Genomic DNA, 16,955 nt, shown 5'->3' with positions numbered 1-16,955 from the left:
TTTTTGCCTCAAGTTTATGTTATGTTCTCAAATAATAACCAATAGTTAATTTATTATAAAGAATTAGCAAACAGCGTAATCTATGATTTGCACATACGTTTGTACTAAATGTTTTTAGCATTTTGACCAATTAACCCTTATGAAAACATCAGATGTGTTTGAAGGTGTGAATAAATCTGATTTGATTTCTGTTTAATATAAAACTAGATGATATTTTACTTTAATTATGACAAACTGCCACTTTATTTACTTGAAAATATGTGTGATTCATGACAAAATTCACTACCAAACAAAGTTTTACTGAAATTAGATCCCATGTTGTCCACCGGAAGAGCTTTTACTTTGAAGGATTCGAACCGGAAGTCGTGTTGTTACCGGAAGAAGCAGCCGGAGGACAGAAGAAGAGAGAACACATGCTGCTCGCAGGTTGACAGGTCAGAAAAACACCGTGTAGTAATGAAAAGCTGACGGACTTTAAAAGTTTTGGTCGTGACGTTGCTCTGTTTCGGAACCGCCAGCTCAGCCATGTCCGGAGCGTTGGCTCGGCTGCTGTTCTACCCGACCTTAGCCTACAATGTTGTCATGGAGAAGGTGTCGTCGAGGCGGTGGTTCGACCGAGTGGACGAGACCGTCGTCCTCGGAGCGCTGCCGTTCAGATCCATGACGAAACAGGTCAGACATTAGCCTCTGCAGCCGACACCGAGCCAACACCAGCGCCTCTGTGTCAGAGCTGAACTTCACAGGAGAGTAAAAGTTTTGTGGTTGTTTTTGAGCTCACTGGGTTTGACTGGTGGCTCCGGTACCAAGGTCATGTCATCATCAGACATCAGACATCATCATGCAAATGTGTTGATCCGTGTGTGATGATTGGTCCATCTCTTGTGTCGCAGCTGGTGGAAACAGAAAATGTTCGAGGGGTCATCACCATGAATGAGATGTACGAGACCAAATACTTCTGCAACTCTGCTGAGGTGAGTTTAAAACACTGACTGTGTGTGTAATAGAAAGTCTAGTCTGAAAATTAATCTGCATCCATTTCAATAATTGATTAATGATATCAGTTTTTAAGGAAAGAAATGCCAAACATTTGCTAGTTCCAGCTTCTTAACTGTGAGGATTTGCTGGTTTCTTCTTTTGAATTGAATGTATTTGGTTTGTGGACTGTTGACACGCAGTCTGAAGACAGTACAATGTCCTCCAGGAAATTATAACAGGCATAGCTCACTATTTCTTATGCATTGATCTTCAAGATAATTGACAGATTGGCAGAACATGACACAAGTAAATCTCAGCCATGAACCCATGATTCTCCACAAGGTTCTGGATTTCTGAGTGTGTTGGCAGAAGTGAGGTTGACTCCTTCCTTTAAATATTCCAGTCATTAACAAACAACAGGTTGATTTGACGTGTTTGATGCTGGCGGCAGGAGTGGCGCGCTGCAGGGGTGGAGCAGCTGAGGCTGAGCACTGTTGACCTCACCGGCGTTCCCAGCCTGCAGAACCTGCACCGAGGCGTGGAGTTCGCCTTGCAGCACCGAGAGCGGGGAACCAGCGTGTACGTCCACTGCAAGGCCGGACGCTGCCGCAGCGCCACGCTGGCTGCTGCCTACCTCATTCGGGTCAGTGCAGAACTGTGGGGAGGTCTCACTGTCACGTCTGCTGTTTGCACTGTGACCCACGTTTCAGTCGCAGTTTGGTTACGTGTTCAAAATGGTCTTGTCTGTTAGTGAGTGATGTTACTTTGCTTTTGACGTTGCACTTTTCTGCTGACAGTTACACTGCTGGACTCCAGAGGAAGCCTGTCAGAAGCTGGCGTCTGTTCGGCCACACATCCTGGTGCACTCGGCTCAGCTGGAGATGCTGAAGAGATACCACCAGCAGGTGTGTGGACAGTCCAGCTGAGAGAGCGGCGCCACAGGTCGGACCTCAAAGTTACTGCAGCAGCTGGAAGACGGGACTCAGAGCCTCGTTTAAAGACACACCTATTCTGCTTTCCCAACAGTGTTTTTAACTCAGATTCTCTCAAGTTTTACCGGGAAATCACAAAGTTTTACTAATTCACTCACAAATATATCAGAACTTTCTGAGGCTCAGAATAAAAACATCTGAACAGACCCGTCATCCTGTTTCAATCATTACAATACCGTAAAAATAAAAACACTCCACTCAATCCAATCATTGTGTGCATGTTGTGTTTGGACTGCAGTGGCATAACACGACAAGAAAAGGATTTTTTTCTGCATTATACAGCAATGAAGTGATTATTGTAAGATTTCCTTTCAGTTTATCAGATTTTTACAGGAGCCCTGAGGGCCAAATGAGGAATGTTTTGATCTGTCTGATCTAAAAACTGAAGAACTGGTGGTATGCTTTTACCTGGATAATCTGAAATTGAGTGAAACATTTTTTCATGTCTGAAACCGAATGAATAAAAAAAGTTTTGGAAGGAGAAAAATCTTTTTTTTTTGTATGGCTCATTTTTTTTACCTGTTTGTTTTTGTTTGTCTGTTTGTCCGTTGGAAGAAAACATGAATATAATGAGCAAAATAAAATTATCAAAAGAAAGATCTCCTGCTTCTTTTTAACATATTACTCACTGTAACTTTGGGAAGATGTAAACAGACTCTTCCGGTCTGCACGCGCACAGAAACACTAAACAGAAATAGTTAATCTTCTTGCTTGTTGTCTTGTTATTATGTAGTTAAAATAGAGGGATCAGTATTAAAGTGAGACTGTTTCATTACCAGTTAAAAACTCCTTGTAGTAGCTTTAAGTATCAAAAGTATAAGTAAACTATACAAACTGTATAATTACATATACATACTGAATACTACGGGTCGACCATTATTGGACCTGATATTCAGCATTTTTCTGATTATCTGAATCACTGCAAAAGTAACTAGTAACTAAAGTTAAGAAATAAATGTAGTGGAGTAAAAAGTACACTATTTGCGGCCAAGCTGTAGTGGAGTGGAAGTACAGGCAGAACATGGAAATACTCAAGTAAAATACCTCAAACTTGCACTTGAGTAGAGTAAAGTACTTTATTGGGGATTTAAAGTACTTTTGCAGGTAATTGTACCAGGTAACGTCCCAGATTCTGTGCGTTACTTCAGTTTAAACAGGATTACATGGACGACACTTCTCCTCCGGCCCACCAGGGGGCGACAGACGTCATCAGGGCGCGACAGGCCGTCATCAGTCGAGTCCGAAGAAGAAGCGCCGCAGAACAAACATGGCGGCGTCGTTGGTCCGGTTTGTCCGCGGAGGACTTGGAAGGAGCTTCAACAGTAAGTTGACTAAAAACTGGTTTTACTGTTGCGCACGCTGTTTGCTTCAGCGATTAAGTTAATGATCTGTGTCTTTGCTCACCGCTGAAAACTACACTGTCTCGTTTTCAACCGTCAAATGTCTCAGGTTTGACCTTCGAGCTAGCTAATGCTAACGCAGCGTTAGCCTGCACGGATTCGGCACGACGGACTGTTTGTGTTGTTTATGTGACTGATGTGTTTGTGAAGGCAGAATAAACAGTCGCACAGCAGCGTTGTTAGTGGATGTAGATGAGCATGTGTTTGTTAGTCTTGGCGCGTTGCTCTCAGTACATCAGCTCCTCTGCAGCTCTGTACATTCAGGTGTCATTAATGTGTTTATACTCACCTTCCTGCTGTTTTTCCGCAGTTGCAAGGACTTCGTGTCTCCTCCAGCAGCAGACCAGGCTGCAGAGCTCCGACACTGAGACCCAACGTGAGTACACACTGATGTGACTACTGATGCTGCAGGAGACTGTAAATATAAGATTGCAGTCAAAAGGGATGGCTGACCCACTGATCTCTCTCTCAAACCACATAAGACCCAGCTGTCCTAAAAACTAAATGACCCCATGATGGCTTACAAGTGAGTCACTGGGATTATTTTAGGTTATGGAAAGCTTGTGAGTATGCACCGATAAAGCAGAGTTTCAACTCACAGGAGGTTTGTAGTACGAGTCTGATGAACGGGGTGTTAACAGAGGGCCTGAGCAAAAACATCCCAAAGACATCGATTCAAAATCTTTGACGACATTGAACAGACGTCCAGCGGAGACCCAGGATTACAGTTTTTGTGACATCTTCTTTAGACAAATCTTCAGCATTCGCTATTAATGTCCAAATGACATCCTTACAGGGTCCAAGCTTCATCAGGAAGGCTAATGATCAAAGGTTAAATGACCACAACATGATATTTAATTAAGCTGATAAATAGCTCACCCAGTAAGCTGCACACCTCGTACAGGTTAATGCTCTGGGTTTGAATCCACCCTGCAGCTTTTTGCTGCATAGAGTACATTTTAGTCTTCATAAAAACTTACATTTTTAACCACAAGAAGTTCCTTAGACATCTGTAACTGAAGTTATAATAAGAAATATGTCTAAAATTACATTGTAAAAACTTTTCAACCCTGTAAGGTGTACTTAAATCTTTAATTGATGTCTTTTGGATATTTAGTATTTGATCAGTGGGTCAGTAGCTTTTCTTGTCTCTGTTTCAATCTATAGTAGTTGGATCTGACTATAACTATCATTATAATTAAGTCACAGAGACAATTGCCTGTTTTTCTGAAGGATATATCCTCAGAATATCATTTAACAACAGCTGAATTAAAACAAGTATATATTCTAGTGTTTGTGGTTAGGTGCACGTATTAGGTTGGGAGGTTTGGAGGGTCTTCCCTCAAGAAAACTTTTTTTTTTCCGAGTTGAAAAAATTGAATTTGACATAATTTTAAACCATTGTTATTATCAAATTGGTAAAGAAATGATTTGAAAAGCCAGAGAAGATAATAAATAATCATCACTTTGAAAACTTAAAGATAAAATTTGCAAGTAAAGAACTACAACCATTAGATAAGTCATTTTTAGGTGCACTTAAGCCTTATAGTGGTAAAAAAAAGGTAAAACCCTGTATTCTGTCTCGCTGTTTGATTTGTATGACATGAAGGAAAAGTGAAAGAGTTGTATTATCAGTTTTGTTTGTCTATATTAATGTTATTTCCCCAAATTTGTTATTATCATGTGCAAGAAGTTGTTTTTCTTGGATTGTAGAAAACAAGTAATGAGATACATTATCTCTAGCATGTTTTATTTTACTTGGATTAAGAAACTTAAGTCAGAATTTTGGAAAACAGATTAGAAATCTTCATAGAGCAGCAGACAGAGTATGTTTTTTGATCCAGTCAGAAGAGTACTTTGGAAAAACACTCAACACATCAGAGAGCGTTGTTAACGACAGATTGTCAAGGCTTTATTGTTTCCCGAAAAATAAATGCTACGTCTAATTACCAGAGGCACAAACAGACCTGACAAACACAATCCTCTGCTGGACTGATTGGCTGATGGATTTCTACAATACATATTCACAAGAAATGGTTAACACAGAAAACTACAATAAACAGTGTCATACTGCAACCTGTTCTGCAGTGAGGATGTGTTGTTGGCATGAAAAAATGAAACCTGTGTGTCACTGAGAGCGATCATGACTTTATTCAGTCCTTACGAACCTCTTGTCTCCTCCGTCCTTCATGCAGCCACCGTCAGGCCCAAAGATGCCGTCACTCACAGCCAGCTGGCAGCGTTCGGGGAGTACGTGTCCGAGATGATGCCCAAATATATCCAGCAGGTCCAGGTCAGTTCACGTGTTCCTAAGAGTTCAGAGAGTTCTGAGCTCATTCTCTGCTCAACTTAAAGTGTGTTAAAGGAGGATTAGTGTGGTTTATTGTTGTTTCCTTCAGTGTTTTTTATTTGTTGTTGTGCATGTAAAAGATCTTGAAAGTTAAGAGAGAGACGGCAGCTAAAACAGAGTGTTTCAGACAGAGCTGCAGCACTGAACAGTCTGAGAAAACTGATGTGTTTTTTAGCATTAAAGCATTTAAACTTGTTCTAGTAGAATACCAAAATTAATGCACCTGAAAATGAGCACAATATGTCTCTAAAGTCGCAGCATTGATTCAGCATTGAACAATAAGTAAATCAGAGCTGATGAGTTAATTATTACGGGATATGGGATGAAAACAGGCAGATCACAGGCTGGTGTCAGACTCGTTACAGTTAACTATGGATACTGTAGAGAATCTGGCAGGTGTGTGTGTGGTTACAACACATAAAACAACATGAACATGTGAGTGTGGAGCAGACCTGTACTTCTGGAATTAGAAAGCATTTTTGTTCGTTTTTAAACTGGTCTTAAATGTCTCTCCTGGCATCAATTAAAATGACTAAAAATTGAAGACATATGCAGATGGCTTGAAAATGTGTTTGTGTGTGTGTAGGTGACCTGTTTTAATGAGCTGGAGGTGATGATCCATCCTGACGGAGTGATCCCAGTGCTGACCTTCCTGAGGGACCACACCAACGCTCAGTTCAGGAACATGATTGATCTGACTGCCGTCGACATCCCAACACGACAGAACCGCTTTGAGGTAGCTGACAAACTGAGAAACATGTCATTGTGGTGACATGCAAGACTGATCAGACTGACTTTTAACCAGCTGCTGCAGCGTCAGCCAACGAGGATGATATTCTCTGATAACAGTGGCTGATGTTTATCTGATGTGTCACATCAATCTTGTGCTGGCACATTCATGAGCTACTGGCTCGTGATATATTAATAATGATGATGATAATGAAAGTACTGAAAAATTCTTATCGAGTTGGTAGTTGTACAGTAGAGCTGTGTGATACTGGGATAAACTGACGTATAACATGTTATACCCACCATCAACAGGAAATGTGTCTTAATCCAACACACACACTCACTTTATGGTCGTAATTGAAATATTCCTGTGCTGGGCCTCCTGGTGATCTGAGATGGATATCATCTAAATGAGTGTGTCTGGATGTGTTTATAGTGATGATGTGTGTGTGCTGGTGCTGGTTTACAGATTGTGTACAACCTGCTGTCGCTACGCTACAACACTCGTATGCGCATCAAGACGTACACAGATGAGTTAACACCTGTGGACTCTGCCGAAACGGTGCATAAGGCTGCCAACTGGTACGAGAGGGAGGTGAGTCACAACCTGCAGTCCAACCTGCAAGATTCATTCATTGTGACGCAGACAAAACTGAGTCTGTGTGTGTGTGTTTCTGCAGGTATGGGACATGTATGGTGTGTTCTTTGCCAACCACCCAGACCTGAGGCGTATTCTGACAGACTACGGCTTCGAAGGTCACCCGTTCAGGAAGGACTTCCCCCTCTCAGGATACGTCGAGGTGAGTTGTGCCAGCGACACGTGCGCTCAGCGTAGCCGTCAGACTTTATTCAGATTCATCAGTGTGTGATTCATATTCATCCTCCAAATATAAATGAAGTAGTATTGGCAGGATGTCAGTGAGACAGACAGGATGAAAGCTGTGCCCAGACGCTCAAACTCTGCTGGATATTATTTATTCATTCTTTTATTTTTTTTATTCAGCTCATGTTGATAAATTCATGGTTCCCACAAGGCGAGGAGAGAGAATGAGAGAGAATAATTTGTGTCCTGAATACGCTCTGCAACTGAATAGATTTCCTTGAAAGAATTAATTATTAATTTCAACACAGTACACAAATTCATTTATTTACCGAGCACACTGTGTAAGAGTTTTAAAAATTCATCATTTTTATCAGGATGTCACGACCAGAGAGGCTTCTCACAGATTTTTGTTTTTCTCTAATCCTGTTTTTCGTCCTTGAAATGTGTCAGCCCTAACCATGAAAACACTGAATTTTGAAAACATTTATAACATGAAAACTCCCTCTGCAGGTGCGTTATGATGATGAGGTGAAGCGTGTGGTGGCGGAGCCTGTTGAGCTGTCGCAGGAGTTCAGGAAGTTCGACCTGAACACGCCCTGGGAGGTGTTCCCCGCCTACCGAGAGCCCAAAGAGGCTGCACCCAAACTGGAGGCTGGCGAGACCCCAGAGAAGAAGTAATGTCCCTCTGTTTCATCACCATGTTCTGTCTGTTAGTGTCATCATCGGATCCCCAGCCACCTGAAATATTTATGTAAATAAAAATACTAATAAAAACAAACCTCAATAGATTTTGTGGAGCTGTGGTTTTTGTAGACGGTGACACTGTTGAGATTGTTGAACATCTCGTTCTAAACAAAAAATCATTCATCTGCTGCGTCAACAGCGTCAATGACAGAATTTTAACTTTTTATCTCACAATTTTAACTTTCTATTTCATGATTTAATTTTTTAATCTCATAATTATGACTTTTTATTTCAGAAATTTTACTTTTCATTTATATTTTTCACTTATTTCATAATTTTTACTTATTTCATATTTTTCACTTTTTATCTTATTTTAGTTTTTATTTTCATAATTTGTACCTTTTTTTTTTTTTTACAATTTTTTTTCATAATTTTCACTTACAATTTTAAATATCTTTTATCAAGCTTTGTTTTCCTCTTTTTTTTTCTTTAACTGGTGCAAATGGCTTTCACATGATGTGGGACAAGTCTCTCTCCCCCTTTTTCTCTCTTGGTTACTATTTATCTCTGACCTGACATTAATTATTTTAGAGACAATGTTAAGATTATTACTTGAACTCTTGAGTTAAACCACATTTTTGCAGTAGCTTGTTAGTGATTCAACTGCATTCATATCTTCATGGTGATTCAAGGAGTTAAATGAATATTTTTCCTTTTTTTGGGGTCCTTTTTTTGGTAGTCAATGACTGAAACAATTTCAGGCCATAGAAAGAAAGGAATGCTTTTTAAAATTTTTATTTTAACATATCTTTTCATCACAATGTCCATTGTTATGAAACTAAAGCTGATATTGTGCAGTAGCTGTAGAAGGTTTGCTGTAGTTTAACTTCTTCCAGTGTGAAGCTTTCAAAGTAGCGTTTCCAACACTGGAACTAGGATCCAAAAATGATCTTGATATCTGAATCACATGTCGGTTCCCTTCTCAACTTTTGCTGCCATGTAAATCTACCATACTAGCTTCGCCCAGCAGGTGGTGCTGCAGCACACAATACAAAATAAAGAGCATAGCCCTGCTGCTGAAAATGTAAATACTGTCTGTGATTTCTGACTAAAACAGTTCAGACTGTTCATTTCTTATTTTTTTATTTTGTCAAACAAGCATTCATTTTACATGTAAGAAATACTGAAAACAGTTCAAAGAATCAACATGAGCCAGACTACTGAAAACGAGACGTGGGTCAGAACGCTTTCTGATATTCTTTGTTATTTTCCATCATGGTTGGATTTGTGCTTTTTGGGAGCCGTAACCAGGAAGTGACTTTTAACTACATTCTGACCCACGTCACATAGTTTCTAATACACAATGATCAGTCTCCCATCAGGGTTATCAGAAAGAAAGAAGCACAGACCAGAAACATCCAACATATTGTCAGTTACTGTACAGATAATTCATCAGAAAAATACACAGTTAACAGGCGTCGACTGGGCCTGTGAAGCTGTTCAGCCGTCATCTTTTTAATTCAAAGTATTTTCAGTTATATGCATGCATCACACGAGCTTCTGAGTGTGTCAGATATGAGTCACTTCACACACCACGAGTCAGGTATCACCTTCACACACTGATTCTCTGAACTGGGTCAGGACTGTTTCAAAGTAAAACTGAAGCAATCGCAGGTCCACCCTCGTGCACTGCTCACTCACTGAGGCTGAATTAGAGAAACCACCAGAGGTTAGACTGTGACAGAATACATTATTATCTGAAATGAGGCACACTCGCAGTGTAATTTCATAGTGTGAAAAAAAAATTAGCATCTCATTGTCCAAAATGTTGTCACTTTCTCAAAAGTCGGTGCAGCCGCACAGGACAGGAAATTGTCGATTAGTAACCGTGTGGTGCAGAGAAGCCTGGTGAGAGTGTGAAGTCTGACGCGCACTGTCTGGTATTAGTTTTCAGAGAAAGTGTGAGACCATTTCCCCAGAGCCAGAGAGATCACTGTGAGGTGAACCGTTTTTATGAGCTGGAGGAAAAATTCAGTTTTCACCACTCTGACTCACAGTATGGCCACATCGTCAGTTTATCTCCATAGTGTTTGATTTGACCATCAGTCAGAATTTTATATCAAAAGAAAACTGATTTTAATGTTGTGCCATATGTGTGAGGCTGTAGTCGAGGTCTGTAGAGGAATAAGTATCAGTCCACGACTTTTTGTGATTTTCAATTTTGGGTTGAAAGAAAATGAACATGAACTTTCACAAAAACAATCACCAGTTATTTCTTATTCGCATGTTTGTTTCTTTTTTCTTTTTCTCACCAACCAGGTGATCTACGGAAGCCCTGAGGGTCAAGTGAAGACTTTTTTTTCCTGTTGTAAATTGTTTTCTTTCTTGTGCTTATGACTTGAGAACTGGTGGGGGAAAATGTGTGAAAACATTTCTCATGATTTTTTTATTTTCAGGAGACAAAGAAAAAAAAAAATCCCCGGAATTTTTTTATTTTTCATTCACTTCCATTAATTAAAACAAAAGATCTTCCCCACTGTTTCACACATTAGAATTTTTTTCGAGTGTTTTCACAGATAGAAAAAATAATTAAGGAAACGATTATCCTGGCAACACTTTGTTTCCCACCAGTTCTCAAGTCATAAACACAGGAGAGAAAATAATTGAGATCAGACCTAGAAAATGGATCACCAGAAAAAAAAATGTCTTCTCTTGCCCCCTCTGGGCTTCCGTAGTTATCTTCTAATGAGATGCTCCACTGTGTTCAGCAGCTAGTCGCTAACCGTCTGTCATTTGTGATGGGTAAGAAGCGTCAAGTTGCTTTGGCGAGCTTTGTTTTGTTTTGTTTTTGCTGGAAACAAATTTAACGAGATCAGTGAACCAAAACAGTCAAATTCTGGGCTGTAAAAAGCAACACGTTGAGATTAAAGATGCTAAAATGCTCCATAGAGCTGGTGATGATTCTCCACAAGCAATCCAAATTATAGATTGGTGTTTCTTGTCAATGCTTTGAGCACCAAGCACAAAACTATTTCCACCTCTCTTGTATTGAAGCGGCAGCAGAAGTGAGGCGAAGACAGTGTCGTCGTTTTCTAAAAGTAAACGCTTCTGCTCGCTGTACGCTGGCGGTGTTTAAATCAGAAATTCACATCCGGTTGAGTCTAATAAAAAAAAGAAAATGTAAACGTTCCATCATGGTGAAGCATCACTTCACTCTTCACCAGTGAAGGTGATTTCATAAAGTTAAGGTTCATCACAATTTCAACAGCATCATCTTTCTCCCGGCGGTGTGAAATTAAACAGACATGCATATTAGAGCGGCCCGGGAGAAGCAATTCAATTTTCCCCACAGTGGTCGCCATCTGAAGAAATGTATTAAACGCTGCTAGAATTAGAAATCAAATTACGGTCCAGATCCCCGCAGGCTCAGAGGTGGCATGTGGTCAACAGTCTGTACAGGATGGAGACGCACTTTCCCCAAAAACCGTGTCCGTTTTTGTCCTGTCGTCCTCTGCTCCCGCTGTGGCCGAGTATCACTCCAAAATGAAGAAAAGAAAAAGACTTATTTTGACACAAAACACACTGTTCATATCGTTTTCACATGCCTCAAAAGACATACAGAAAGGAAGGCGACTTTTTACATACAAGCAGAAACACCAAGTCTTTGACGAGGAGAACAAATGCACTCACAGAAATACTTCTCTTCCACTTCACATTACCTCCTCAGCTTCCTGTCAGCCACAACTATCATGTCGTTATCATGACATCAGACCAAACATCATCTTAGACTCTGGATTTCTTTATATCGAGATATTTCATATCTGGTTTTAAAGGCTGCATTACAGTAAAGTGATGACATTTTCTGAACGTACTACTTATTGATCAGAAATCTCATTGTGTTAATACTTTCTGAATGTACCAATAGTCATCTTATCAAGGTATTTCCTCAAAAAAATACCAGGATATTTGATTTCGTCACCAAGTCTTGGCATTCATGAAGTGCTTTTGAGGAGATTTCAAAATATCAACATTTACTTTGTGAATCACAATGAAGCCTAAAAATATTGTGATATTATTTTAAGGTCGTATCACCCAGCTCAAGCCAAAACTGAAGTACAAAATGCATACTTGCCAACCTTGAGTCTGGGGGTATCAGAGGCTTTGTTTCCTGCATTCTTGTGACTTTTGAAGAATGAAAATCAGAGAATCATAAGTGCACTGCAACAGCATTTTTATCTTAAATACGTCTAATTTTACCTCTTAATTCTCAGGAAAGAATGCAGAATAATTTGCCCCTCTGGCGTGAATCTCTGGCACAAACTAATAGTCATCAGTTTTTATTCACCAATCTATTTTTTGCCGCTGCCCCTCAGAGAGTCTGTGCCCCGCGTCTGTCAGCCTCTCAGTGGTGATCGATGTCGGTGTGATCGAGGCAGCAGATTTTACAAAATGCATTCCCCCTTTCTTTTAAAACTTTCTGTACGAAACAAGAATCCTTCTTTCCAGGACGTCTCAAATTTACTTTCTTTCTCTTTTCCCTTTCACAGTCACTGAGGAGTAGACTACATTCTGTACAGAGCCAGAAACACGTTGTGATAACTAAGAAGGGGAAAAGGTGTGAAAGTGTGTCTCAAATTGGAAGAAATGCAGGAGGATTGTGACCCCAGGGGGAAACGAGGAGAGGGAAATGTAAAAATGGGAGTCTCCCGGGGAAATCAGGAGGGCTGGCAAGTATGACAATAGGAAGGATTACAAAACCCCCTTCTACTGCAGCTAATGAGGCTGGCCTTTAGTTTAAAAACAGAATAAAATGTGCATCACATTTTTTTAAATCAACATTTTCTTTGAGCCTGATAACGAGACTGATTTGCACCGGAGGATATGTCTCAACTTTATCACCCACAGTGCAATAAATTAGGATATAAATACTTATCATGTTGTGCTAACAGTGGACAGCCGAGCTGTAAAAAAGGATCCCGCTGACACAGAAGTACAATCTCTATCTCCTCGTGTGGTCGTACACAGCTAAATGAGAGTTGGGCTGACACAGAGGTGAGCAGATAATGACCGAGTTTTCATCACAGATAGAGTTTCATCACATTACTGCCGTTCAGAGTTCCACATTACAGTTCGATGAAGACACATCCAGGGAGGCCATTAGCTGGAAATTGAAAGGATTTTCATTTAATTAAAAAAAAATTCAGTCATTATCTCCTCACCACCATGCTGATGATAAGTCAGGTGAAGTTTCGTAGTTCACAAAACATTTCTGGAGCTTCACAGAACTGGAGTCAGATTGATGCATTTTGTCTCCACTGTAGTATATTCTGGTCAGAAAATGGCAGAGATGTTTTGTGGACTACGAAACGTCACCCGACTTTTCCATCAGCATGAGGGTGAGGAGATAATGACTGAATTTTCATTTTACGGTGGACTCCTCCTTTAAGCTCTGCGCTCAGTCCAAGGTCCCCGTTACTTTGTGAAGGAATTCACATGAAGAGGAAACTTCACCGACGGCCACGCAGCAACAGTCATTACCAGTTTTCTCCACTCAGCTCAGAAACGGTCAAACGCATTTTGGTGGCCTCTGAGACTTTTCCACTTGGCATGAATTCCTCCCACAATGTTCAGTCCGTAGCCCATGTGCTGCAGCTAGGGCTTCTTTTCTGCATATGATTGGCTGGTGGTGGTGGTGGCGGTGGTGGTGGGGAAGTCTGGATAAACCAGGAAGCCGGTGAAGGTGATGTACTTGGCGTGGTTGCTGTAGGCCCCAAATCCATCCCTCTGGTGGGAGTAGAGCCAGACTGTGTCTCCAGGCTTCAGCGACAACATCAGGCTCTGACTCTGTAGAGCCTTCTCGCCCTGGCTGTCGTCGTAGATCATCGCCTGCACCTCCAGACGGTTCTTCATCAGCTTGACGGACAGCGTCTTCTGCGGCAGCTTGCCCACGTTGAAGGAGAAGTAGTACGCCCCGGGGACGCGGCAGGTGAACATGCCCTCCGTCACGTTAAAGTCCTCTCCGATGTTGACGAACGCTGTGTCGAAGCTGACCGGCTGGTGCTGCGGCAACCCCACTTGGTCGACTCCCACGATGCTCTGCGTACGGCCCACCGAGAAGGCAGATCTCTGGTCATCCTCCTCATCGTCATCCTCCTCCTCCTCTTCCTCCCTGTGCTGCAGCTCCTTCTCCTCCACTGTGCCTCGTGTGTCAGACCGGACGTGCTCTGTGGCCTGGTTACTGTCTAGCAGGGGGACGTTGTCTGGACGGTGTGGGTGGTGGTGTGTCTGGTAGCCGTAGGTGTCGGGGTAGACGAGGTAACCGTTGAAGGTGGTGTAGTGTCCGGTGTTGCTGTAGAGCGCGTAGCGAGGGTCGCCATGAAGACGGAGCCAGACGGTGTCGCCGAACTCCAGCTGCAGCATCACACTCTGACTCTGCACCTGAGGAGGGAAGCAGACTTTATTATCTGAGCCGCCGAGTCACATCCAGGTCTGTCTCACATCGAGGCTCCGACACCAAACATAATCCGATCATCTACCTCACGCAGCTCCTCATTCAGGGGAATTTGGTGTGTAATCCCCTCTGTTCTGGTTTCATTCAGCATCCCAACACAAACACACCCTCTGTGATAAGAGCCGTATTGTACTGGAGGACAGCTGACATGATAAAAATCCACCTTGAAACAGGATTCAGCCATTATTTAAACCAGAGGCTGACTTGATGAGAGACTTGTTCTAGTCATCGATCGAAACACAAATCCATTTACATTTTTCAGCTCAGTCAGAGTTTGAGGGGTTTTTGTGACTTTTTGTGTTTTTTAATTAACATGTGAAGTCAAAAATCTCAATTCTGTCCCATGTCCTGACAGTTTCCACTGTGATTTTTTGGTTTTGAAAACATCTGTGGGGTTTCCTTAACATACAGAAGTCATAGTCTTTAGTCACTAATGGGTTAAAATAATAATACAAGATGTTGTTTTTCTTTGTCACTGTCCTGTCACTGCTCAAACAGTGTTTCATTTGTGTTTTCCATTTTTGAAGTGTAGGTGCATCCTTACTTTTCCAGTTTTGCAACATTAGCTTCTTATAAACTAATGATAAAGAAACTTTGCCGTCCAGTTGGGCATCTTATTTTATGGGATTTGTTGAATACAGTATATCACCATCGCCCGTCTGATAACTGTGAGCCCTCCCACAAATGCTCTGATTGGCTTAGTCGGAGCTCCAAGCAGAAAACAGCCATTCATAAGACAAACACAACTGCTGACAAAAACTGGAGGCGAGCGTTGATTCAGCGGTGTGAATCCTACCTTCCTCTCCTCTCCTGCGTTTTCCTCGTACACGATGGCCTGCACCTCGTTCCTGTTCTTCATCAGCATCACCGACAGGTCTTTGTGTGGAAACTTGCCCACTGTGAAGGAGAAGTAGTAGGCCCCGGGGATACGACAGCGTAACAAGCCAGCCTTGGGGTCAAAATCCCCGCCGATGTTGACATAAACGGTGTCAAAGGTCACGGTCATCTTGGGCCCGCCCTCCATGCTGTTGGTGCGAGCAACAGAGAACGCCGAGCGAAGCTCAACGTCCTCCAGCAGACGGGCAAAACCCCACGCACCGCCTGCATGGCTCAGGCACAGCAGGCCAATCAGCAGGCTCGCTGGGAGCAGCATCGTGTCTGCAGAAACATGAAACAATGAGACAAATAATGAAATTACAATAATGAGAATATATTCTGCATATTTAAATCATTCATCTTTACTCGGCACATCTTAGCTTTTGTCACTCTCAGGTGCACATAAACTACATGACTGGAACTTTTTAAAATTCAAAAGTATTGAAACTCTATTTCACCCATTACATTTTTTTTTTGTCTTGGCTGGAAATCATTTTTTTTGTTCATTCAGTTTCACGATTTTTTTGTCCTGTAATTTTATTACCCCACTCTATTTCACAAATTGCATTTCTTTTTCTCTGGTAATTTTTCTTTTTTGTTAATTTGGTTTCACAAATAAAAAAAATATTTGTCCTGGATTTATTTTTTTGTTGTTGCTTGGTTTCACACATGAAAAACAAAATTAACTCTTTTTCACTTTTTTGTGTCCTGGAATTTCTTTGTCCACTGGATTTCATGTATGAATTTTTGTTTTTGTCCTGGACATTTTTTTTTTCGTTCGGTTTCACAGATTAAAAATTTTTTTGTCCTGGATTTTTTTTTGTTGGTTTCACACATGAAAAACAAAAAAATGCACAAAAAAACAACAACAACAACAAAAAAACCTCCATTTAACAATTTTTTTTACTGTTCTGGACATTTTTTAAATTTAAATTATTGGTTTCACACATAAATAAACAAAAATTCACTCGGTTTCACGAATTTTTGTTCTTGTCCTGGAAATTTTTTCCCCACTTTTTTTTCACAAATTGCATTTCTTTTTGTCTTCTGGATTTTTTTTTTCCATTTGGAAATTTTTATTTCTTCTGGAATTTTTTTTTGTTCATTTGGTTTCACAAATAATTTTTTGTTTTGTTTTTCAGTTTCACAAATGAAAGTTAGCTATTTTTTTCTTCTGGAAATGTCCTGGACATTTTTTTTTTCATTATTATTCATTTCACACGTGAGAAACAAAAACAATCACTCAGTTTCAGAATTTTTTTTTTTTTGTGTGTGTCCTGGAATTTCATGTATGAATTTTTGTTTTTGTCCTGGACATTTTTTTTCATTCGGTTTCACAGATTAAATTTTTTTTTGTCCTGGATTTTTTTTGTTGGTTTCACACATGAAAAAAAAAAACAACCTCAAAAATTCATTTGGTTTCACGAATTTTTGTTCTTGTCCTGGAAATTTTTTCCCCACTTTTTTTTTCACAAATTGCATTTCTTTTTGTCTTCTGGAAAAAAAAAAAAAAATTCCATTTGGAATTTTTTACTTCTTCTGGATTTTTTTTGTTAATTTGGTTTCACAAATAATTTTTTGTTTTGTTTTTGTTCTGGAATTTTTTTTTAACTTG

The 16,955-nt window shown here is 40.6% G+C and overlaps 3 protein-coding genes across 3 annotated transcripts; 2 read left to right on the top strand and 1 right to left on the bottom strand.

The window, feature by feature from the left end:
• Positions 1–412: 412 nt before the first annotated feature.
• On the top strand, positions 413–2,113 carry ptpmt1 (protein tyrosine phosphatase mitochondrial 1). The gene is made up of 4 exons (XM_073464473.1): positions 413–672; positions 891–971; positions 1,427–1,618; positions 1,773–2,113. The coding sequence occupies exons 1-4, from the start codon at positions 526–528 to the stop codon at positions 1,899–1,901; spliced, it is 549 nt and encodes a 182-aa protein (XP_073320574.1). The 5' UTR covers positions 413–525; the 3' UTR covers positions 1,902–2,113.
• A 1,082-nt stretch (positions 2,114–3,195) lies between these two features.
• Positions 3,196–8,057, top strand: ndufs3 (NADH:ubiquinone oxidoreductase core subunit S3). The gene is made up of 7 exons (XM_073464326.1): positions 3,196–3,289; positions 3,678–3,743; positions 5,563–5,660; positions 6,304–6,453; positions 6,916–7,041; positions 7,127–7,246; positions 7,780–8,057. Exons 1-7 carry the CDS (start codon positions 3,235–3,237, stop codon positions 7,945–7,947), a joined length of 783 nt encoding a protein of 260 aa, XP_073320427.1. The 5' UTR covers positions 3,196–3,234; the 3' UTR covers positions 7,948–8,057.
• A 5,517-nt stretch (positions 8,058–13,574) lies between these two features.
• On the bottom strand, positions 13,575–15,617 carry c1qtnf4 (C1q and TNF related 4). Its single transcript, XM_073464952.1, has 2 exons — positions 15,261–15,617; positions 13,575–14,391 (listed from the first exon to the last, which is right to left on the bottom strand). Exons 1-2 carry the CDS (start codon positions 15,615–15,617, stop codon positions 13,606–13,608), a joined length of 1,143 nt encoding a protein of 380 aa, XP_073321053.1. The 3' UTR covers positions 13,575–13,605.
• Positions 15,618–16,955: the final 1,338 nt, after the last annotated feature.

This window comes from Pagrus major, chromosome 4 (genome assembly GCF_040436345.1).
Source record: "Pagrus major chromosome 4, Pma_NU_1.0".
Lineage (NCBI taxonomy): Eukaryota > Metazoa > Chordata > Actinopteri > Spariformes > Sparidae > Pagrus > Pagrus major.
This window is presented reverse-complemented; position numbering and strand designations above follow the sequence as displayed.